General features: G+C 33.2%; 1 protein-coding gene across 1 annotated transcript in view; it reads left to right on the forward strand.

Moving 5' to 3' along the window:
- LOC126887848 (exocyst complex component 7) overlaps window positions 1-26,572 on the forward strand; it is a 92,408-nt gene that overhangs the window by 50,781 nt on the left and 15,055 nt on the right. The window contains exons 7-10 of the mRNA XM_050655743.1: window positions 3,490-3,683; window positions 9,190-9,369; window positions 9,810-10,044; window positions 24,158-24,374. Of these exons, the coding sequence (XP_050511700.1) occupies window positions 3,490-3,683; window positions 9,190-9,369; window positions 9,810-10,044; window positions 24,158-24,374 (826 nt within the window). The remainder of the gene's footprint in view (window positions 1-3,489; window positions 3,684-9,189; window positions 9,370-9,809; window positions 10,045-24,157; window positions 24,375-26,572) is intronic.

Here is a 26,572-nt window from a genome sequence, read left to right on the forward strand (position 1 = left end):
AATCACAAGATACCTTTATTGTTTAGAATGACCCAAAAAACCTAAAAAAATATTCTTGGGGTCAGAAAAGGTGATCTTTTGTATTTGTTTGAAAATTCCACACCTGTAATTTTGAACCAATCAAAATACGTTATTTTGACAGATCACCATGGCAACGGAGGTATTTTATCGGAAATTTTTTGCTCGTGGGGTACCCAACAGCGAATTATAGTGGAAATTTTTTGACGTTTACAATAACAGAACATTTTTGACAGACTGGTTTTTATTTGTTTACATAATTTAGTTTTGATTCATTTTCTATCACTTGTAGTTACTCAAAACTTATGTAAAATTGAAGAATATACTATTTTCTATCTTGAAATGGTATTCCCATGCAACTACAATGAGTAGAAATTACGAATTTGAAAGCCTAAATAATTGCTGACAAAGCTATGGCGCGCTATTAATCTGTTCATGCAGCTTTGGATTTTCAAATGCACATTTGGTGTGGAATTTTCTTACCGAATACCACGCGAAGTCAAATTAATATCCGGAAATTTTTTTTTGATCATGAATATTTTTAGAAAATTTCCCTCGTCTGCGACTCGGGAAATTTTCAAAATATTCATGATCTCAAAAAAATTTCCGGAAATAATTTGACCTCTAGTGGTATTACTAGTGAAAATATTGTTTAAACAATTTCTGCCCAAAAATTCCGCCCGGCACCCTTCAGATTTTTTTAAAGGGGACATTTTTGAATAGGAATCCACAAAGAAACCAAATCAGAAATTTTTTCAGACGGGAGCGGTCTCACCACATGGACTATCTAATAGTTTTCGATATATTGAAAAAAATCGATTTTCATTTTGTTACTTCAAAGGGCTGTAACTATTCTTGGTCCCAATACATTTGTTTTAATTTATGACCTGCATTTTTGTTACACCCCGTATTATATAGTGGAACCTCGATAACTCGGATTAATCGGGACCGCGGCCGATCCGGGTTATCGAAAATCCGGGTTAGCCGGAGAATATGGTAAAAATTAATAAAATACGGTATACATGAAATATATATAAATATGCACAGTACCTACACATCTAAATTACTAAAAACACGCAAACACAAACGTAAGCGAACGGAAGCGAACAATATACAAGACTGTACTACACACAATACAGCCACAATCGATGTGATGTTATTTAAGAACAGTGAAAACTAAAGACCATTGTCTGAAAAAGAATTTTTTAAATAGTCTTTTAGTCTTTTTAAACAATGCTGTTTGAAATATATAAGGGAATATTACAGACAGGTGTCTGTTGTTTCACCCGGCGCGGCGTGTGCCATGAGTCATTTTTACTATCGTATAGTTCAAATTACACAAATACACATTATCTCTCAAATATTATATTATTACATACATTTTTATTGCTGAAATGTTTATCTGATAATTAACTATGTATTTTGATAGGAAATAAGCCACAATTAAAGTGAAAAATAATTTTATTAACATTTCGACGCCCAAATCGGGTGTCGTTGTCAAAATACAAAATACTGAAAATCAAAATGTTTGATGAAAATCGGTACGGGTTAGCCGGACTTCCGGGTTATCGGGGGCCGACTTATCGGGGTTCCACTATAATTATGTTTATTTACAATCTACATCATTTCAAGAGTATTAAGTAAATGTGTTCCATGTTTTTGGGCATGAAGGAGAGACTTCCAATGATATCTCACCTTATTCTATTTATGTTTAAGTTTTAAAATAGGTCTTGAGACCTATTCTTGAGTCTATCTAATCTCCTTGTGGCACGGCCATTGTGGAATAATTTCCTTACTAACTGATTTTCATGGTGAATGGTACGCTCCTTTTGTGACTCCGTGGTTCGATGGATTTCTTCTCTGATGGAAGGTATATTTAAGTCTTCATGAAGTGTTTGATTACTTACGTAAAATTTGTTTAGCAGTAAATGGTTGACTTCAATTAGTGCGGTCGTAAATATTATTCAATTTATCTGACTTGGCCCATTGTTAAGACCGGTCCGGAGCGATAAGCAAACGAGGTAGACAGAGTTGGTCTTTTGACAATTAACACTGACTAGACGGTACTCCTATAATAAAGCAAAGGATCCACAAATTTTACAATAATTACGACGACAAAAACAAAAAACGAATGTAAAATATATTGCTTTGCCTTATATACCCGAAATTACTGTTTTCAAATGAGTTTTAAAATACATTAAATCTATTTTAATTGCTAAGAATATAGAAAAACAAACATTCAAACATATTTAAATTTTACCTGAAATCGGGCCTTTTATACTATTATCGGTTAACCCAGGATGTTCATAATCGGTACCTACTATTTGAAGTCAACAATTTACTGCTAAACAAACTTCACATGGTGCATCCACTATTGATCTTAGAACTTTAGACTGAAATGTTTGGATGATATTCAGTGAAGTTGACTTTGCACAGCCCCATAGGTGTCCCTAGTACCAAATAGATTTGAGTATACTTTGTACAGAAGAATTTTGTTTTGGATATTTAGTTTTGATCTGCGTCCAAGGAGCCAATACATTTGCCGGAATTTTAAGTCGAGCTGTCTTCTTTTGGTCTGGATATGTTTCTTCCAAGTGTCTGTTACTGTTGGTATTCGTACATTTTTTATTCTTACAGGTGGGCATGTGTTGTGGCGGTTGGTAAACGTTATTTGAGATGATTTTGTTTTGTTTACTTTTGTTCGCCATTTTGTGTACCATTCACTGAGTATGTCCAGATGGTGTTGCAGGCTTGTATGGGATCTTAATTTACAGCTAGTATTGCTACGTTATCAGCAAAGGAAGCGATCGTAGTATTATGAGACTCTGGTATATCGGCTGCGTAGAGTGAGAAAAGCAGCGGCCCGAGAACACTACCCTGCGGAACGCCGGAGTTAATAGGACAGAGACTGGATTGTTGGTCTTTGAATTTTACAGAGAAATATCTATTTGATAAGTAGGATTTGATTAGGAGGAAATACTTACTGGATAGTGCTAATTTTACTTTGTAAAGCAGACCTCTGTGCCAAACTTTGTCAAACGCTTGTGAGATATCTAGGAATATAGCGTTGCAGTATTTCGTTTCTTCGAGAGTTTTTGATATTTCATTTATTATTCGATGGACTTGTTGTGTAGTAGAGTGATTTTCCCGAAAACCAAACTGATGTTCTGGTAGTAATTTTAGGAATTCATGGTCCGCGTATATTCTTTGTAGCAGCAATCTTTCAAAAACTTTTCTAACGATTGGGGGTAGGCTGATGGGTCTATAAGATGTTACTTATGTTAATTATGGAAATGAGTAAAATTTTTGGTTGTGCAGTACTTTTGCGATTTATTGTATGTATTACGTTATAATTCTCAGATTACATCAAGTCGAAGAATTAAAAAAATATAGTTTTCTAAAATTATCAGTCGAGTTCTCCGCAATTTGCTTTTTTTAATGTTAATATATAATAATTTTTTTAATTTTTAGATACATCATATATTGGGGAAGAATTAGATAATGAACAAGAAATGGAAAATTATCTGATATCGGTAATAGCGTTACACAGATTAATGCAATTTGAACAAATTTTGATGAAAGATATCATAACTCCCGCACATCAACCAAGGGTATTTGAACTTATCGTTAGGGAAGCTATGGATACTATTGTTCAAGATGGCGAGGTAAATATAAACAAACACCAGCATAACTGTTTGTAGAACCCATTTTATTTATTTATTAGGCAGAAGTAATTAATCACCGTTACATGAAATTATAAAAGTGAACACATTCTGAACAGATAAAACCATTAGAGGTTTATTCTTCTTCTTTAAGTGCTGTCTCCCAATCGGAGGTTGGATATCATCATCACTATCTTTACTCTATATACCGCTGCTCTGAAGAATTCTATAGAACTGCACCTATAGAACCACTCCCTTAAGTCTCTTCAATCAGGACACTCTCCTTCTTCCTATACTCCTTCCTCCTCTTATCTTTCGCTGTGTTATAACAGTCCATATCGCTGTCCCCTTATTAGCTTTAATGTCCAGCTTTCAAGTTGCATATCATATTGCTTTCATATTGCAGTATCGAGAACACGTAGCATCTCAGAGCTCTTACTCTCAGTTCTAATATAAGATCTTTGCATCTTTGCAGAGAATTGTTTTCATTTTTACAAACGCATTTCTTGCTATTTCTATCCTGGCCTTTATTTCTGTTGTTTGATTCTGTACTATTGTATTATTTCTGTATTGTATTAAATCCAGGTTCCTAGGTATTCGCATTTAACGACCCTTCACGATGACATCTGCATAACTTATGTTGTTAATACATCTTTCGTTAATTATTATTCCTTTTGAGGTAGTAATGCTTCTTCAAAAATGACTTCACTATATACATTAAATAGTAATGGAGACATAATACCTCCCTGCTTAATTCCTCTCCTAATTTCAATTTCTGGACTGGATTCGTTATCTATTAAGAGTTATCTATCCGTTAGAGGTTTATTTTTTTTAAACGTTTATTCAACAATCTGTTAGTTATAAAAATTCTAACAATAAGCGTCTTTGGGGTTTGAAGTAAAAAAAATGACGTTAGAGAGGTCAGTCCAATGACTGGACCTCTAGTATGGAACAAACATGACATTCCGATAATATGCTACATACAAACATATATTTCGCATTTACAAACAATACATATATATCTAAAATTTAAACACAATTACGGGTGAGTTATAAAACTTATTTATAAATAAGGTCCAGTGGATTTTTACGTTTTAGTCTGTGAGTTTGTTAACTATTATCAAGCAAGTTTATTACCAGGGCATTTGGATGGCTTTCTAGGCGTTTTATGCACCGAACACTGCACTGAACTATCACTTTACTGATCGTAGGTACTTCTAGGTCACAATAAATGTCTTTGTTTGACACGAACCATGGGGCGTCTGTTATAGAGCGTAACACTTTATATTGTAATCTTTCCATTATGGATATGTTGGATTTTGCTGCTGTACCCCATAGCTGGATCCCATAGGTCCAGAGCGGTTTGAGTATTGTATTGTATACCAACAGTTTGTTACATATAGACAACTTCGATGTTCTGCCCAGTGTCCAATAATGCTTACGAAATTTTAAGTTTAACTGTTGGCGCTATTTCCATATATGGGTTCTCCATGTCAAAGCTTTGTCCAGGTGCATTCCAAGGTATTTAGCGCTTTCGGCTTATGGAATTGATTTGTTATCTATTTCTATATTAGGCGATATTTTGCGACATTTTGTAAATATGATATGTTGTGATTTTGATTCACAACATATCATATTTACAAGGTATATACAACATTTAGAGGTTTATTGCCACCATTTAATATTTTTATTATTTTGACGTTTAGATTTCCACGTAAAATTCCAAAAAAAAAATAGCTTCAGAACAATGTCATTGCCATATTGTAAAACATTGTATTCTTTTTCTCATAGGCATCTTTCAGTGCGTCACAGTTTTTCGATATCTTTCTAACACATTAAATTGTATGTGACAGAAAAAAGGCACGTCCGTGATTACAGAAATTTATAACATTTATTCTAGTTGTCGATAGATGGCGCTATAATCCAAAAAAAATATTTACGAATTATATAATATATCTACGAATATAGTCTATATGTACAATTTATAAGACTATACAAATCAAAGAAAATACCATTTTATAAATGCAATAAACACAATTGATTTGTTTTTATGCCAAATTGCAAATAAAATGTGACAACTGTCAGATTTAACTAAAATGTCATGTTAGAATAATTGTTATAAATGTATATTATCACGGACTTATACTACATTCACTCTCGCGAGATTTTTTTTGACACATTCGGAATAGGAAACATACAACACAAAAATTCCTACCTCACACGATTAACTGCTAAAATCAACTCAAATCAACTTAATCTTTCATTAAAAAAGAAGAATTATTAGAAATAGTGGGAGTGTCTACTAATCTCATAAAATTTTGTGAAGTTTATTTCTACAAAATATTTTTATTTTGCACAATAAATAATTTTCTCATTTGTTATCAATACATTATAATGGTGCAAATAAATAATTATTGATTGGCGTAAGGTTTAAGTTATTTTTATTTCTGTTTACTCTTAATAATATTGGATATGAGCAGGTGCGTTGGTTTTGTAGTAATTTCCAGTCACTTCTGACAACTGAACTTTTCAAAAAAGAAATTACTAACTTCAGTGTCAAAGTGAATCTCGATAGAGCGAATTCAGTATACCTTTTTTTCTATCATTTGTGACGCACTGAAAAATGCCCATGAAAAGGACCATATTAGATGCTTCAGATAAATAATAAGTTTAATAGTGTTCAAAACTTCAGGAAATAATATTAGTGAAGAGATTAACAGACGAATATAACATAAGATCTTAAGTGTTTGATTTGTCAAACACTTAAGATCTGATAACATAACAAGAAGAACAAAATGTAAAATTTACAAGACAATCATCAGACTAGTGTAATAATACTGTCGTATGGGAGATCCTTTCGAATTGTTCCGACTCCAATTGCATCTGTAACCCTGTTTCCAGTAACTAGTGTCGATACACACTAGCCCAGGGGGACCGACGGTTTTACGAAGCACGGCGAACGGCTTGTATCATTTTTAGAAATGAAAATGGCGTTATTGGTGCTTGGTGCCGAGAATCGAACTCGTGCGTTCTGGCTTATGAAGCCAGTATCAGTACCTTGCCGCTGTGCTACCGCCGTCCTAAGATAGAGATCAGAAACATGGACACTGAAAAAAAGCGATGAGAAGCTATTCGCGGTGTGCAAGTACTTGGAGGGGATACGAGAAACGATAGTGCGAGAATAGCGGAGAAATATTGTAACTTTCTTAAATAATTCATTGTCAATTGAAATTGTCATATTGACGTATATTTCATATCTACTGTCAATGAAGAAGAAAAATTATATATTGCTCCACAATATTGATATGATATGCAATTTTTATATAAAGGTAAATTTAATTAATTGTATTTTGCTTGCAGTACTGCATTTTAATAACTAATTTTATTTACTACATACAATTGTTTACGTTTTAATAACATAACCTGAATCTTATTTTTTCTTCTTATTATTTTTTTGGACTATGGCCTTGACAATTATCCAGTAACCAGGACTAATATAATTGGCCAATATAATTAAAAGTGCGAAGAATGTTGCTGAGCGTAGAAACCAGGTGTCGCTTTGCCGAACTTGCACGGTCCCAATTAGCTAGAGAAAAATTAAGACATATACAGGGTGTGCCGAAAAGATTGGTCATAAATTATACCACAGATTCTGGGGTCAAAAATAGGTTGATTGAACCTCACTTACCTATATACAAAAGTGCACACAAAAAAGTTACAGCCCTTTGAAGTTACAGAATGAAAATAATTTTTTTTTCATATATCGAAAACTCTTAGAAATTTTTCATTGAAAATGGACACGTGGCATTCTTATGGTAGCAGCATCTTAAATAAAAATTAAAGTGAAATTTGTGTACTCCATAAATATTGTATGGGGGTTTTGTTCCCTTAAACCCCACCCCCCCCCTCTTCCAAACTTTTGTGTACGTTCCAATTTAATTATTAGTGTGAAACCATTAGTTAAACACACTGTTTTTAAAACATTTTTGCCTCTTAGGACTTTTTCGATAAGCCAGTGTTTATCGAGATATTTGAATATTTATCGAATCCACCACATATTTATATATGGTTAAATACGATTATAGAGACCTGTTAATAATCTTAAAATGTATTTATAATTTACATTTTTAGGTATATTTTGAAAAAGAAGCCACATCTCGATTATAGGTGACTTATCAAAAAAAGACTAAGAGGCAAAAAAGTTTTAAAAACACTGTGTTTAACTAATGGTACCAAAATAATAGTTTAATTGGAACGTACACAAACATTTGGGGGGTAAAATTTTTATGTAAATGTAGGTATTAAAAAAGAAGCCGCATCTCGATAAAAACTCGCTTATCGAAAAATTACCAAGAGTCAAGAAAGTTTTTAAAACGTTGTGTTTAACTAATGGTACCACAATAATGAATTAATTGGAACGTACACAAACGTTTGGAGGGGTTTAAGGGATCAAAACCCCCATAACATTTTTATGGGGTGGACAAATCTCACTATAATTTTGTTTTAAGATGATCCTGCTATAAGAATGATACATGTCCATTTTCAATAAAAAATCTTTAATAGTTTTCGATATATTGAAAAAAATCGATTTTCATTTTGTAACTTCAAAGGGCTGTAACTTTTTTTATGAGCACATTTGTACTAAGGTAAGTTAGGTTCAATCGAACTATTTTTGACTCCAGAATGTGTGGTATAATTTATGACCAATCTTTTTGGGACACCCTGTATACAAGGGAGTGCGAGAAAACAATGTCTGGCGTAGACGACAAAACTTTGAATTGTACAATGCATATACAGAACTAGACATCACAACGTTTATAAAAATTGGAAGACTGCGCTGAATGGGTCACGTAGAACTGATGTAGGGAGATCTACCCTCTAAGAAAATCATAATGCAGGCACCAACAAGAAGAAGACCAAAAGAAATACCCAGACTTATTTTATTTTTATATTGGTCGTTACTTCTTTGAGTAACTAGGTCCATTTTCTGTTGGAATTTACCAGCTGAACAGACGGGGTCGTGAATTGTAAGTTTTTGAATTCCCTCTTGTCTTCTTCGCTTCAGCATCCATCTGGCTTGCAAATTTTAGAAGCCTTGGAGGTGTTACCAAGAAAATGGACCAATAAGTTTTCATTTTAAAAATCTTTTAGTAATATTTTAATATTTTTAAATATTATTAATATTGCTATTATTATTGAAAACCACTTTATCTTTCAATTGCCAGATGACGCTAGTCACCTAGTCCATTCACGTCAGTTGCGGTGTGGGGGATAAACTCTCGGTATTGGTCAATTGGAGTATGGAGTAGCAGGCCTACGTTCTCTCCGATGAGACTCCAACAAGAGTCGAAAATCGTCGATTCAGAGGGCTGGACTGTGCTCTGTATTCTAATTGAAAAATAAGATTGTTTTGCCTTCGCATTGCAACTGAATAAAAGTGGAATTTTTATTTTATTTTTAATTTTTAATTAAAGTTTCAGCATTTTAAAATTTTTAAATTTGTTTCCAGAATATCGTATCTCGAGCAAAAAAATGTATAGCCAGGCATGACTTTGCTACTGTTCTTGTAATATTCCCCATTTTTAAACAACTTCGAAATCTGAAACCCGAATTTGAAAGAACTGTTGAAGAATACGATTTAAATGTTAAGCAAAAGTTCGATCAGATAATTCAGATGCTTCATGCTACGGTAAGTATATTATGTATTGCAAAGTTTGTATTTATTTATTATTTTAGTCTTTAATTTATGTAGTCTTGTAACATTTATTGTAATTCATTTACACTAACACTAAAACTATAGTTAATTTATAATATATATTTATCACTATCACTTTTGGCAGACAACAAGGCCAGAAAACAAAACAAAAACAACTTGGCAGACAATATAAAGTTATTTATATTTGAGATACGATTCCAATTTCCAATCTGGAAATCGTTTTCAAAACAATTAAATTAAGAAATTATGTTAACTTATAAATGTTAATCAATTGACACTTTGTGGCATATTTGACAGTTGACTTACTTGGCGTCTATATTCTAGGCAAAGCCATATTTGACAAGATATCTACATGTATTTAGTTAGGGGTGTTTTAGTTTAGTTTGAAATATAAACCATGTTGTTTATTTTAGGGTGCAAAGGCGTTAGAAGATTTCGTCGACAGTATCCGTTCAGATTCAGTTACCCAATTGCCCAGTGATGGAACGGTACACGAAATGACCAGTAACGTTATAATGTTTTTGGAACAATTGCTTGATTATACCGACACCATTGGTATAGTTCTCGAACAAGACCAAAATTATTCTAGGCAATTGAGTAAACTCAAATTTAACGATCGCAGTAAAGCTCTATTGGGTCTTTACATAAGTAAGTTAAAATTATGATAAAGCAACTGTCTTTTATGTACTCATTAGTAACTTTTTTTGTGGGGATTTGATAGGAGATTGTGTATTAATCGTATCACCTGACCTTGCGTTTTTATTCAGTGTTGTTTGACATTTCATCCTGGATAGTCTTAGCCCAGCACAGTGTCTAGATATTATTCAGCTGTATTACGAAAATAGGCGTTCTATAAGGAACGTGTTTCTTGCGCTTAGAGCAACTTATGGTCCACATAATTGGCCTATCGAACGCACAATTCGCTATACCATCAGTAAATTTGAAACCCAATTTTCATTATTGGATAACACACGACCAAATAGACTACATTCAGCACTTACTGAAGAAAATATAGCGGGCAGTAGCGGATGGTGTACCCGAAAATAATGAAGAATCGATTCGGTGCCGTTCCCAACAGTTTGGCTTGTCGTATGCAATAACTTGGTATATTTTACGTAAGGATCTTTGTTTAAAAGCATACAAAATTCAATTAGTGCAAGATCTGAAGCCGATCGACCTTCCGAGTCGTTACCGTTTCAATCGATGTGCTCTTGATAAGCTTGCAGAAGATCAGTGTTTTCGAAAAAAAAATTGTCTTCCGATGAGGCCCATTTTTGGCTTAAGGGGATGGATATTATTTTTTTCGAATCCTGAGAAAACTAATAAGTATTTTTGAAAAATTTAAACCCAGAATGAAAGATTGCGTTATTAGCGAGGGCCGAAAGTCCCTGAGAACTTCTATAATGTTTATTTTAATAAGTTACAGGGGTGAAAATCTAAGAGAAAATTTAGTGTGATTTTTAATTTCAAATATCTCATTCAAAATAAACTTTTTATTTATTCTAAGGGACTTTCGGCCCTCGGTAATAATTTCGTCTTTCATTCTGCGTTAAAATTTTTCAAAATATTTATTGGTTTTTTCAGGATTCGAAAAAAATGAACACAATGTCCGTGGTAATATTTTCCAAATATATCTTTGTCATACAACGCACTCAGTCGAATAGAATACTGTCAGCATATTGTCAGCCAGACAGTGAAAATCAGTGACAATTTTAAATATTTGACATGGCGTCGGGAATATTTTGAGGTGTTGATTAAATAATATTAATATATAGTGTATTTGATAATAATTATTGATTTACGACGTGCACTTAATAAAAAAGTTATTTATTGTGTATTATTTGTGGAAGATCCAAGCAGATAATACATCAGGATAATATATTCTGTGATCCAAGTATTTTGTTGTTAAAGATGTTCAAAATTTTTGTTGTCCATATAAATTATTACAATCACTGAATACATAGTTAGTGAAAAAATTATCACATTTATTAACTGAATTAATAATTTTCAATTATACAAATAACAGTTATCCAAGAACATTCAAAAGCCATCTCTTTAAGTTACTGATGACATTTTCAAGTAGAATGGCATTCTAGTAATGTTTACATATCCATACCAGTGTGAATTTTACTACACGTAATTTGCCGTGTAAAAACAGAAAAAGTAAGAATAGTCGTAAAATATTTGCGAATTATGTACCGATGGCCTTAATGGGGACGTGAATAAACAAAATGTCCGTATATGGGGTTATGAGCAGCCCGAAGAGGTCCAATAGTTGCCATTACATCCAGAAAAAAACAGCTTGGTTTTTTTAGGGGCCAGTGGAGTCGTCGATATTCATATTCATTATATATATTAGTCGTTCATATTTCTTTAAAACAGGCCGGCCATAATTTTACTGTGAATGGAGACCGTTATCGCGCCTTGATAACGGACTATTTGGTGCCTGAAATTAAAGCTCGTGATCTCGACGACATTTGCTTCCAACAAGATTGCGTCACTTGCCGTACAGTCCGTGAAAGCATGGCTTTACTGTAAGAACGATTGAGTGAGCAATTTAGTTCACGTTTCGGACCAGTGAAATGGCCGCCGATATTCTGTGACATCACAAATCTAGACTTTTTCGTTTGGGGCTACCTAAAGTCCGAAGTCTACATGAATAAACCGGCTACGATTGAGGCATTGGAGGCCAATATTAATCGAGTCATTGGTCAAATACCAATTGGAATTTCAGAATGAACCATCTTAACCGTAGTCACGGTCAACATTTGAAAGAAACTACTTACATAAGAAGGAAATAACATAAAATAGTTCTTTTGTATGATAATCAAGATTTTCAAATAAAACTCATTTTTTATTGTTTTTTCTTTTTTAAAAAAATACCTCTAAATGAATCACCCTTTACAACTAAGTTATGAAAATTGATTATATGATATTTTCGGACTAACGAATAGAGAATAAGTTTAAATATCTCAATAGCAAGGTGGATTTTTAAAATAAACACTAAATCCATATTGAGCGTCAAAACAATATAAAAAAACGTTGAAAGTTTCGAAATGTGGTACTATCGACGAATATTAAGAATAAGTTAGGTTGATCGAGTAGAATTTAGTTGGGTTGAAGCGATGGATGGACAAAAGGCCTGAAGTAATACTTACTATAAAAAAGATAATATTGAAATACTCGGGCCATCTAATCTGGGGAAACAAAATAATATGTGTACAAAATATATTGCAGAGAAAGATTGAAGGACCAAGGAATCCGGGCCGCAGACGCAGAAGAATGTCCTGGATGAGAAATCTAAGGTAGTGGTTTGGTTTCACCACCAACGAACTATTTAGAACAGCTGTAAAGAAGGTTTGAAGAGCATTGATGATATTCAATCCTAAGTATATAAAGTTCACCACTACAAATTTAGAGTTATTAACAATAAATTGGTGATCTATATTTCTTGCTCTGTTGTTGGATGTTAGCATTTATGTTGTTCTGAAGCTATTTCCTTGTGGCATTTTTATAATCAACTATTTTATCAAAAAAATGATTTTATTAACGTTTCGAAGCCCAAATCGGGTTTCGTTGTCAAAATACAAAGTACTACTAAAATAAACAAAAATGTTCAGTTTGCTAACTTCGTTTGTGGTGACGTTACGACGTCGAGACGAACATATATATTATGATTTTGATCCCGGAATGCCAAAAATGTGATGCAGAACTTGATAGAACGTATCGTTTTTCCTAACTTCGTTTCGGGTGAAAATACGACGTCGAAATTTTTATAAAATGGTTTTCCCTCTTGATTTACTATGGAATCTCTAACGCGAGAATTTTACTGGCCTCGTTGCATTTGGTTGTCTTTTTAAAGACAGATCACATGCTATGATTTTTTTTGTGACGGATATTCTTGAGTTGGGATTGATTTCATGTAATCGAATTCACTATCTTTTAGTAAAGTCGTGCCAGGAACGCAACTCATAAATATTGGCGATATCATTTTAAAGTCTTCTACTTTAAAATGTATAATATGCGCCTGAATTGCCAATATAAATGAGTCAGATTAAATAAATTATTAGAAGAATTGTTTTTTACTTAGCAACAACATTTTTGTTTATTTTTTGGTAGTATTTTGTATTTTGACAACGAAACCCGATTTGGGCTTCGAAACGTTAATAAAATCATTTTTTGGTAAAATTGTGGCTTATTTCCCATTGAAAACAGTTGGTTAGCATTTATTATGTAGCCTCTCTTAAATATCCACTAATAATGCATTGTCTCTGGACATTATATTTCTTTATAAGGTTAATACGAAATAAAGAAAAACTACTTTTTAGTTTCGGCTTTGTGTACATCGACCGTACATACAGTTTTTACTTTTTCTAAATATCTGGCATTATTAACGGGTTGGAGGTTACAATTGAAAACTTAATTTGTTATGTACACTTCCCGTCATAAAAATCTGGTACACTTTTTTTTCCCAGTGTAAACCTGTGTTCAGACTGGACACAATGGTTCGTGAATCACTTCGTTGTTGCCATCACAGATAACGGAATTGCACTACATCTAAATAAAAAAATCATCATCATCATTCTCTTTGCCTTATCCCTATGCGGGATCGGCTTCCCTAATTGCATTTCTCCACACAATTCTATCTTGGGTCATATCAATGTTAATCCCCTTTACCAACATATCCTGCCTTATCGCCTCCACCCAGGTCTTCTTTGGTCTTCCTCTCCTACTCCTTCCAGGAATCTGCACTTCAGCTATTCTTCGTATTGGGTGATTAACGTCTCGACGTTGAACATGACCAAACCATCTTAACCTATGCTCTCTCATTTTGGCATCAATTGGTGCCACACCTAGACTTCCCCTAATATACTCATTTCTAATTTTATCCTTCTTTGTCACTCCACTCATCCATCTAAGCATTCTCTTTCCGCCACATGCATTCATTGTTCCTCTTTCTTTTTCACTGCCCAACATTCAGTTCCGTACATCATAGCCGGTCTTATGGCTGTTTTATAGAATTTTCCCTTCAGCTTCATGGGAATTTTTCTGTCACACAACACACCACTCGCTTCTTTCCACTTCATCCATCCAGCCCTAATTCTACTGCATGCATCTCCATCTATTTCTCCATTACTCTGTAATACCGATCCTAGGTACTTAAAACTATTGCTTTTCACAATCATTTCACCATCCAAAGATACCATTTTATTTGTAGTAGCTCCATCTTTAAATGAACATTCCAAATACTCTGTTTTTGTCCTACTAAGTTTCAAACCTTTTTCCTCCAGAGCTTGTCTCCACTGTTCCAGTTTTTGTTCTAAGTCTCTTTCACTATTTCCTACTAACACGACATCATCAGCATACATTAAGCACCATGGAATGTTACCCTGTAGTTTCGCTGTTATCTGGTCCAAACCTAATGAGAATAAATACGGACTAAGCACAGAGCCTTGGTGCAATCCTACTTTCACATGAAACTGATCAGTCTCTCCCACACCTGTCCTGACACTAGTCGTTACTCCCTCATACATATCCCTCACAATCTTTAGATATTCACCAGGGACTCCTTTCTTATTGAGTGCCCACCACAGAATCTCTCGAGGAACTCTATCATATGCTTTCTCAAGATCAGTGAATACCATATGAGCGTTTGTTTCTTTACTCCTGTATTTTTCCATCAACTGCCTTATAATGAAAATTGCATCTGTTGTTGATCTACCCTGCATAAAGCCAAATTGATTCTCGGATATTTCGGTCTCTTCACGTATCCGTCTATCAATTACTCTTTCCCATATTTTCATGGTGTGGCTAAGCAGTTTTATAGCCCTGTAGTTTGTACATTGTTATATATCTCCCTTGTTTTTGTAAACAGGTACCAGTATACTGCTTCTCCATTCGTCTGGCATTTGTCCGACTTCCATAATTCTATTAAATAGACCTGCTAGCCACCTTGTTCCTGTCTCTCCCAAGGCTCTCCATACTTCCCCAGGAATATCATATGGTCCTACCGCTTTTCCTTTCTTTATTTTTTGAAGCGCTTGAGCCACTTCCTCGTTGGTTATTTTGGTGACCATTGCTGCTACTGTCTCCGTTGACTCTACCGGCTGTCTGCCAAATTCTTCATTTAATAAGCTGTCAAAGTACTTTCTCCATCTCTTTTTGACATCCCTTTCGTGAACTAGTATTATATTATTTTCATCTCGGATACATCTAATCTGATTAAAATCTTTTGCTTTCTTTGCTCTCTGTTTGGCTATTTTATATATCTTCGTTTCGCCTTCCCTGGTATCAAGTTGATCGTTTAGGTTTGAATACGCTTCTGCTTTGGCTTTTGCTACTGCTACCTTCGCTTCCTTTTTCGCCACCATATAGTTTTGAAGATCTGTGTCGGATCTGGTTTCTTGCCACTTTTTATATAATTTTTCTCTTCTCTTTTATTTTTACTTGTACTTCATTTGACCACCACCAAGTCTCTTTATCCTCAAACTTGTTTCCTGACGTTTTCCCAAGTATTTCAATAGCAGTCTCTCTAATACTACTGGCCATTTTTCTCCAAATTGTATTAGGACTTCCTTTCATGTTCCAACATATTTTCTCTACTATTCTTCTCCTGAATAGACCTTCTTTCTCATCTTTCAGCAGCCACCACTTGATTTTTTGTGGTCCTCTCCGATATTTTTGTTTAGTTTTGTTTTTTACTTCGATGTCCAGAACAAGCAGCTTATGTTGTTGGCTTACTGTCTCACTAACTATTACCTTGCAGTCCTTGCTTTCACGTATGTCTTCTTTCCTTATCATGAAGTAGTCTATTTGGGATTGATGTTGTCCACTTTTGTAGGTAATAAGTTGAGTTTCTCTCTTTTTAAACAATGTGTTAACAATCGCCATATCCAATGCTGTTGCTAATTCAAGCATATCATCTCCAGCTTCATTTCTAGTTCCAAAGCCTAATCCCCCATGTATTGTTTCATATCCTGTCTTGGTTTGGCCCACATGTGCATTGAAATAACCTCCTATTATAACTTTCTCCTCTGCTGGAATATCACTCAGTACGTCTCCTAATTGATCATAGAAAGCTCTTCTTTCATTCTCACCCAGACCTGTTTGGGGAGCATACACACACACAACATTCAATACCTCTTTATCAATTACAAATTTCACTGACATCATTCTATCACTCGTTCTTACAACTTCTACTACGTTATCTTTCATTTCACTATCAGCAATTATACCAACTCCATTTCTAGTGTTACTACTCCCTACATACCACAATTTGTATCCTTCACCTAGTTCTTTCGCCCTTTGTCCTTTCCACCTAGTTTCTTGAATACAAGCAATTTGAACTCTTCTTCGTTTGAGCGCATCCACTAACTCCAGACTCTTACCTGTAAGACTACCAAGATTCCACGACCCTATCCTGATTTTTCTAACCTGCAATGGTGTTCCCCCTGAGATAGTCCTCACCCGGAAATCCGAACGGAGGCTCATTTTACTTCCGGCACATTTTACCTCAGGAGATGCCATCATTTCAGTATAAGTTGTGTTTTCTAAATAAAAAAATCTAAATCTAAATAAAAAAAAATCTAAATAAAAAATCTAAATAAAAAAATAACGTTCAAAAATATATAAAGTTTTTATATATATATATATATATATATATATATATATATATATATATATATATATATATATATATTATTTTTATCATTAAAAACACAAAACTAAATCTAGTAAAATAAAATAGATACTAAAAAACGTATCTAATAAATTTAATAACCAGCGAGAGGGTTGAGTTAATGTCCAAAATGTTTGAAGAATCTTTAAACAACTCAATGCAGTTTTGTGCTACACTTTACCAGAAACCAATCACACCTCTCGATTTGACATTACACATACTTTTTGTCCTGTTTAGATTTATTGTCTGTCATTTTTTTTTTCGAATAGAAATATTTTCAAAAATTAGGTATAATAAAACACGAATCAATGTATAGCTGCTTAATTAAGATGATGGAAAATTAAAAAATGAATAGGGGAATTTTTTAGGATGCATGTTTAAATAAATGTGACTGACTGATCGAGAATGCTCGATATTGTTTTAGTTTTTAGTACCTATACTAAAAACTTGCGGTCTGTCGCACAGCCCTGCTTTTAGCTTCTATAGTTTGATATAATATTTTGGTTGAACTGGCAACGTTGCCCTAGAAATTAGATTGACACATGTGACAAGATCAACTTACACAATTTGAAAAACACGATTTTCGGTTATAAGAGTTGTACCAGTTTTTTTATGACGCGAAGTGTACTACAGTTGCGAGCAAAAAAATCGACTCACTCCATGAATTGTAGTTTATGTATGCTTAGTAATTGTATCAACTATATAAGGAAACCCCCCTGTCAGACTTCATTAGAATACAAAGATTGCAATAGGCCGGACATGTGATAAGAATGGGAGAGGATAGGCTACCAAAAAGAGCACTGAATGCTAGAATGCAGGGAAAGAGACCGGTTGGAAAGCCAAGAAAGCGCTGGGAAGACACAGTAAACAGCGACGAACAAGCCCTTTTAGGAGTCCGTGTATGGAAAAGAGCAGCCACAGACAAGCAAGGGTGGAGGCAAAAAATAAAGGAGGCCAAGGCTCAATTTGGGCTGTAGTGCCGTAGAAGAAGAAGAAGTAATTTTATGCTGTGCTCCTTTGAATTAAAATAACTAATGCAAAAATAATTGTTTTATACAAATTGGCGACGTGTTGTAAAATGTTCTTACTTCTGTATGGCATAGAGAATTCAGCAAACATTGTAATGGGCATGTTCTACGATCTCCATGAAGACGATTCTCTATTCGAATTCTCTTCTATACGATTCACTATGAATTTGCCGGTGGTCGTCTCAGTCGCTTTTCAAACGTTGACGTGTGTGTACACTTCGAACTGCAATAAGTGAATATTTTACAAACGGATACTTCACCAGTGAAGGCTGCCCAGGTAATTGCGTTATTAATTACGAGAGGGCTATAGTCAGAGGACTGTCGCCTACTTATGACGCAGTTTGTCGTCTCAAGGGCGTACCGTCGCTACCAGGAGATCGGTAGCTTTTAACCCTTACAAAGTTTATTGGCTAGCTCAGCCTGGCGTAGGTCCTGTGCTGTGCAAAAATAAATCACTTTTTCATGGATTTAAGGGAGGTTAATTAATAAGATTCAAAAATAACTTCACATATTCGTTTATTAACCCAGGTAAACTAAATCACATACGCATTATTGCTATTTTAAGAGAAAAATCAAAGTTATTAATAAATGAAATTAATCGTCACCGAAACTAGGAGGGATCTCCACTTTGGCTCCACGTAGCCTCTGTTGGTTGGAGGTGTTCAGATGCAGGCCCTTTTTACGGTTTCGTCGGCACCGGTGCGGAACGGAGCGGCTAGATTGGTCTTGTTACATACAGTATAGCGTAGGAATAGAACTACAGTAGTTGTTAGGAGGCTCTCCCCAGCGACCCAAATAAGTTGGGAAAAACTTCTTGTTGTATTATAATTTAAGAGATCAAATTATACGAAGGCACTTGCTTTTAAGTGGTTAACGTAGGGAGAAAAACTAGTACTGACGAATATATTTGATGCTCGCTAATTACCATAAATCTAGAGTGCTATGTATTAAGAGTATAAGTCAAAAATGAAAATTTTTTAATTGGACTTTTCAAAGTCTTTTTTACCACTGATGAAATAACTATTACAACTAAATATGAAAATGGTGACGAAATATGATTAATAAATTAGTAATTAACGATTTTACTTTTTACTTTGGTAATAGGTTATTAATTATATAATTAAAAATATAGAACAATCCCGAAAAATCTTTTTTATGACTTATACTCTTAGTACATAGCACGTTAGAAATAATCCAGCACCACCGACAGTGGCGAAGCTAAAGACTGCATTAGATGAAGAGTGGGAAGCCTCAGGAATCAGTCAGAATCTTAATAAGTTCATTAAGTGATCACATGGAAACGGTAATACAACACAGAGGACGAAATACTAATGTCCAGTTGCACCAACAAATAACCGATTGATTTGGATTGTCCGTTTATTTTAAAATATAATTGTCAAAAAACTGTCAAATTAAAAACAGAAATTTTAACGATTCTCAAACAAAATATTAAATTTTAACCTTTTTCGAAAGAAAAGAAAAGTGTTATGTTATTATATTTGATGGTAAAAAATTTAATATTTTTCGGGAGAATCGTTAAAATTTCTGTTTTTAATTGACAGTTTTTTAAACGGGCAATCCAAATCAAAAAATCAATCGTTTATTTGTTGGTGCAACTGGACATCAGTATTATTTTTGGTTTTTCATGTTAATTTACTTTCATATTCATTACATAGTGATTTACATTCATAACATGTTTCCTCATATACAATATTAAGTTATCTTTATGTTCTAAGTTAATAAATGTATTCTTTTCTTTGCCAAATAAAGGCAAAATTCTAGTTTGAAATTAATTTATTGACGTTTCGACTTCCACGTCGAAAGTCGTTATCTAAATACAAAATACATATTAATAAATTGAACAAATTTTGTAGCTTGGTAAAAGATTCTTCTATTAATTTAATTTAATCTGACTCATTCATATTGAAAATTCAGACGTATATTATACATTTTAAAGTAAACGACTTTAAAATGATATTGTCAATATTTATGAGTTACGTTCCTGGAACGACTTTATTTTAAGATAGTTCATTCGATTACATGAAATCAACTTATGTGATTTGTCTTTAAAAAGACAACCACATGAAGATGATGCCAATAAAATTCTCGTGTTAGTGATTCCATAGTCAATCATGGTACTATCCCGACATTGTAAGTATTTGGTATTATATTCAGTTTACTTTCAAAACTAATACCAAATTCTGATGGTATATGTACCTATGATATTTTAAAATATTAATGGTGTATCATCGATATGTCATTCTTACTAATCGTGGTATTTTCTTTCTATTGATAAAAAACCTTATGATAGTATCATGAGGTTTTTTTCCTGGTTTTTCCTCATGATTTACCATGGAATCACTAACACGACAATTTTACTGTCATCATCATCATGTCACCATGTGGTTGTCTTTTTAAATACATATCCCATGCTATGATTTTTCTGATGGATATTTTTGAGTTAAAGTTCTTACTATCTTACAATAAAGTCGTCCCAGGAACGCAACTCATAAATATTCACAATATCATTTTAAAGTTGTTTACTTTAAAGTGTATAATATATGTCTGAATTATTAATATGAATGAGATTAAATTAAATTATTAGAAATTTTTTTACCAAGCAGCATAAACAAAATTTGTTTAATTTATTAATATTTTGTATTTCGATAACGACTTCCGACGTGGAAGTCGAAACGTCAATAAATTAATTTCAAACTAAAATTGTGACTTTATTTCCCAAAGAAAACAGTAAATTACATAACTATGCCACAAGGAAATAGCTTCAGAACAATACTGTGCTACTAACTTTATAAATATTGGTGTCATTGCAATAAAAATTACTTCTGTTCACAATATTTTACTTCTAGTAAGAGATTTTGTTGCTCGTCAGTGTATATTTCATGAGAATTAACCACAATTCCATATCGAATTAATCCAATTGCCACTTTCGAAATCATTCTCAAAATAAACATATTTAAAAAAAATGTTAGGGTATGAAGAGTCTATGCTCACAATCTTATTGAAGGTTTTATATAGCAGTTTGCGGGCAACCGGTTTCGGTATTCACAATATACAGTATGTCTGCGTAACTTGGAACCATATGGGAAACTTTTTTAATATCAATTTTACGAAAAAAAGTTATTCTTCATAAAGTGCTCTGCATAGTCAAAAACCTAAGATGCAATCATCAGATATCAAATTTTATCAATAATATATGAGGTATGTCCAAAAATATGCATTTCGCTCAAGAGTAAACTGCCTCTATATTTCCCAATATCGAAAATTGTTATTAGAAAAAGTTGTTTGTAATTAAAAATTATGTTATAATATGCATTTACGTTCTTCTAATTGAAAAAAAAAAAATTTAGAAAATTTTCCTCTAATTACGGATACCCAACATCATTTGTATTTAAGATACTTAACTCCGTTATTATTAATTTTGCGAAAAAAAGTTATTCTTTATAAAAATGTCTGAATAGTCAAAAAACTAAGATGCAATCGTAAGATATCATTTTTTTTCAATTTTATACGAGGTATATCAAAAAATATGAATTTTGCTCAAGAGTAAAATACCTTTATATGTAGTTCACAATATTTCAACTAGAAGGATGGAATTGCATATTGAAACATAGTTTTTAATTCTGAACAACTTTTTATAATAAAAAATTTCAATATTGTGAAAAATAAAGATACTTTACTCTTCAGCGAAATCCATATTTTTTGACATAACTCGTATAAAATTGACAAAATTTAATATCTTATAATTGTATCTTGGTTGTTAGACTATGCAGAACTTTTTATAAAGAACTACTTTTTTTCGTAAGATTAATAATAACGGAGCTATCATAAATAAAAATGATGTTGGGTGTCCGTGATTTAAGAAAAATTTACAATTTTTTTTTAATTAGAAGAGTGTAAATGCAGATTATAACATAATTTTTAATTACAAACAACTTTTCCCAATGACAATTTTCGATATTGTGAAATATAAAGGCACTTTACTCTTGAGGGAAATTCATATTTTTGGACATACCTCGTATATTATTCATAAAATTTGATATCTGATGATTGCATCTTAGGTTTTAGGCTATGTAGAGCACTTTATAAAGAATGACTTTTTTTCGTAAAATTGATATTAAAAAAGTTTCCCATATGGTTCCAAGTTACGCAGACACGCTGTATATGCCATCGTCAGAAACTGAACAAGCTAAAAATTAAATTAAGCTGCGTTACAATACAGTTGCCCTATGTTAACTGTTTTAGTCAGTATATGATATATAAAGTATTAAGAGGTAACAGTAGCGATCAACAGGTAGCAACAAACGCGGTCCAAGATTGAGGCTGTAATTTTGAATATTTTGTTGAGATATTTGGCACACATATTCATAATATGTATAATAAAGAATGGCGGTACAGAGCCCAATTTGAGAAATACATTAGTATGTGGAAATTACTCTGTAATCAAATACAATATTAAAAAAAGAGCCTGTACCGCCATTAAGAAGAACAAAAAAATACACTTTCTTCAAACAAACTTTTTTATGCCATGCATAGATTTTGTGTCATTTTGGACCTACTAAAATTTTTTATTTCTAAGAAGAAAGCGAACATATAACTAATAACTAATTAGGCAACATAGAGAAATTGTCACTATCATTTTGACAAACCTGCGTCAGATTTTCTCTTATCGATTCTGTTATCTTTATCGATATCTTTTCAGTGCAGTAGAATTCGTTATTGTTGTTTCATAGGAAAGTAGTGTTTATTTATAGTTAATTTATTATATTTTTGTGTAATAGAATTGTTGGCCTATTTAAAAAAACTAGATTATTGTTAATTGTGAGTTTTAGCGTTGATTGATTGTGGGTTATTAATATTTCATATTAATATTTTAATCAAATACCATTTTTCGTGCAAATACCTATTTTAACATAAAATTTTCACCCATTTTGGTTTATTTTTATAAATATTTATTTACTAACAATAAAATTGTTTTCTATTACTTCCGTTTAGCGCGCCTATGAGTATATCTAATTGCCAAAATATTGACAAACCTAGATAATGTCAAAGATTACCACTGTTGCCAAAGTTTCACAGACCTTACGAAAAAAGGTATGATACTATCTCCCGAAGTTATATTGATGACGCGCTAATGTATGCTCTTAATAATAGTATTATTGGTTGAAACCATTGATTGATATTATACAAGAAATAAACAAAAAAGTATGGCAACACTGTGACGCACAAACATAATACTCAGATGCCACATAAATGTAGGTTAGGTTCAGTTCACTAATATACAACATGCCCGTTTTTTGTACATCGTGATATATGCGTTGTTTGTCTTTTTCGTCTGTGCAGTCAAGAACCAATTTTGTTTTTTGTCATATATTTTTTGTATTTTTTGCATTGCACTATAATATCCAACTCTTGATCTCTCTCACACACCCTTTAATAAGTGAGAGACACATCAGAACACCTAAGCAACTGAGTTACATAAAGGACACTCATATGAGCTTGAAATCTAAGAAGACACATGGGCTCAATATTACAATTGAACACCACGTTGTACACTGTATATTTTTTGTACTGATATGCAAGTACCAATAATACTATTATTAATACTTTATATATCATATACTGACTAAAACAGTTAACATCAGATTAGCACTGGTCTATTCGAACACCTTTATATCACCTTCTGTAACTTACTACCTACTGTTAAACTTAAACTTAATCTAGGACAACTGTATTTTGACGCAGCTTAATTTAATTTTTAGTTTGTTCAGTTTCTGAATAGCCTGACGATGGCATATATATTGTGAATGCCGAAACCGGTCGCCCGCAAACTGCTATAAATAAAAGCCTAAATAAGATTGTGAGCATTAGACTCTTTATACCCTAACATTTTCATAATGTGCTTATACCAGCAACAAGTTCATCAAACATATTTTTAATTAAAATTGTCATAAAATGCTGTAGATAACATAGAAATGTCATAAGAACAAAGTTTCAGACCAACTTATTTGTGTTTAACTAAAGTATTTATTTTTAGAAAAAGTTTTGGCCCAGTTAAATCATGCGTTAATTAGTAAAAGCGAACAATACAGCGACACGGCTCTACGATCCTTATTCCGTTTAAATAATAATAATTATGTATTAAAATCACTCCAAAGAACTAATTTAATGGACATTTATTTGATTTCCGAACCAAACTGTCAAGATTATTACTATACTTCTATTCAGGACAACAAGAAGAATTATTCCTTAAGGTAAGTTTCTTTATAATATATCTTCATGTACCATGTACTTTTATATTTTTATTTTTATGAAACTATTAGCACTGAAGTCATATTTACACTTCTCCAAGAAATTTACGCACCACCTTCAAAATGGGCCATTTTTGATGTCTCGAATTTCCCAAGCCTGTTGTCCGATTTAATTGATTTTTTAATATGTTATAGCCTCATTCTTTAACAATATCGCTGTAATAATATTGTTGCTAGACCGGTAAATTGACATTGTATATCGGTTGTGCCAATCAAACTATGTTTTTTCTCAAAGTTCGCAACACCCTGTGGAATATTCTAGCATTTATAAAATACTGAAATTAAAACCCAACTATAGCATCAGGTTTTCTTAACATGCTGTTTTTTTGATATAATTCGCTTATGTTGGATAATAAAAAGGTTAGATACTTTAACAAATAGCCATGTTTTTCATCAATACAGGGTGTTTTTAAATACGTATGACCAACTCTAAGGGGCAATTCTACATAAAAAAATAATGACAGTTTGCTTGGTTAATGTATGTCCGCAAATGCTTCGTTTCTGAGATACTGGATGGAGGTAGCTGAAATGAAATTGTTACGGTGGATGTTGGGTAAGACTAGAAGGGGCAGGATCAGGAACGACTTCATTAGGAACAGAACTGAGATCTTCTTCTTCTTAAAGTTCCCTTTCCTATCGGAGGTTGGATATCATAATGGCTATGGTCACTTTGTTGGTTACTGCTCTGAATAGTTGTAATCAACTACAGTTTAACCATTCTCTAAGGTTCCTCAGCCTGGAGATGCGTTTTCTTCCTATGCTTCTTCTTCCTTGGATCCTTCCTTGCATAATAATGCTCAGCAACGCATATTTTTCTCCTCTGGTAATGTGACCCAAATATTCCAGTTTTCTAGTTTTTATACTTTTCATAATTTCTAACTCCTTATTTAAACGTCGTAGCACTTCAATATTGGTAATCCTTTGAACCCACTGAATTTTCAATATTCTTCTGTAACGCCACATTTTGAACGCTTCTATTCTTCTTATGTGTTGTCTCTTCAATGTCCAAGCTTCCATTCCGTATAGCAATATAGAAAATATGTAGCATCTTAGAGCCCTCAATCTGAGAGGCAACTGAAAGTCTTTGTTTGTAAGCAGTGTCTTCATTTTTATAAATGCTTGCCTTGCAGTTTCAATTCGGACTTTAATTTCTTTGCTTTGGTCATTTTTGTCATCAACCCAGGTTCCCAGATATTTGTATGTCTTAACTTTTTCTACTTAGGTTTGCTTTATCATTAACCTTTCATTTCCATGTTCTGTTTTCGAGACAATCATAAATTTAGTTTTTTTCTTGTTTATTTTTAGTCCGTATCGAATGCAATAATTCAGGTTGTCTGCCATTATAACGGTGTCATCAGCGAATCTTATGTTATTTACTATTCTTCCGTTTATAGAGATTCCATCACTTAGCTCCGCTATTGCTTCTGAAATATGGCTTCACTGTACAGGTTAAACAGTAGCGGTGACAGAACACAACCCTGTCTTATATTGGCGTTTTGATTCCAATACAGAATGATGATAATTCGTAAAACTCGTCTGTCTATATCTCCGTTTTTCAATAATTCTATTAGTTTTTCATGTCGGACTCTTTCGAACATCAAGATGATGAAACGGGAATAAATATCCAGGTTCATATCTAAGCATCTTTGAGAAAGGACATTGAACGCAAACAATGCCTCTCTTGTTCCAAGTCCTTTGCGGAACCCAAATTGGGTATCATCCATATCATATTCTAGCTTTCTGTATAATCTTCCATGAATCACCTTTAGAAATATTTTGAGGGTATGGCTTATTAGTGATATTGTCCTAAAGTCCAAACAATCTGTGGCATATATTATTTTTGGTATTGTTACAAAGGTGGACACCAACCATTCCTGAGGGATTTTTCCGGTTTATTAAACAGATCCAGTAGTACCGGTAGAGTTTCATCGTCTAGACATTTCAGTAATTCCGCAGGTATTTCGTCTGAACCTACAGTTTTTCCGCTTTTTGCGTTTCGTATTGCTTGTTCGATTTCCTCCATTATTATCTCCGGTCTCGTTTCGCTGTCGATTTCTTCCGGTTCTTGTCTATTATCCTCAAACAGATCTGTTATGTATGTCTTCCACTTTTTTAATGTCTCTTTGACTTCTATAATAATT

Source organism: Diabrotica virgifera, chromosome 7 (genome assembly GCF_917563875.1).
Source record: "Diabrotica virgifera virgifera chromosome 7, PGI_DIABVI_V3a".
Taxonomy (NCBI): Eukaryota; Metazoa; Arthropoda; class Insecta; order Coleoptera; family Chrysomelidae; genus Diabrotica; species Diabrotica virgifera.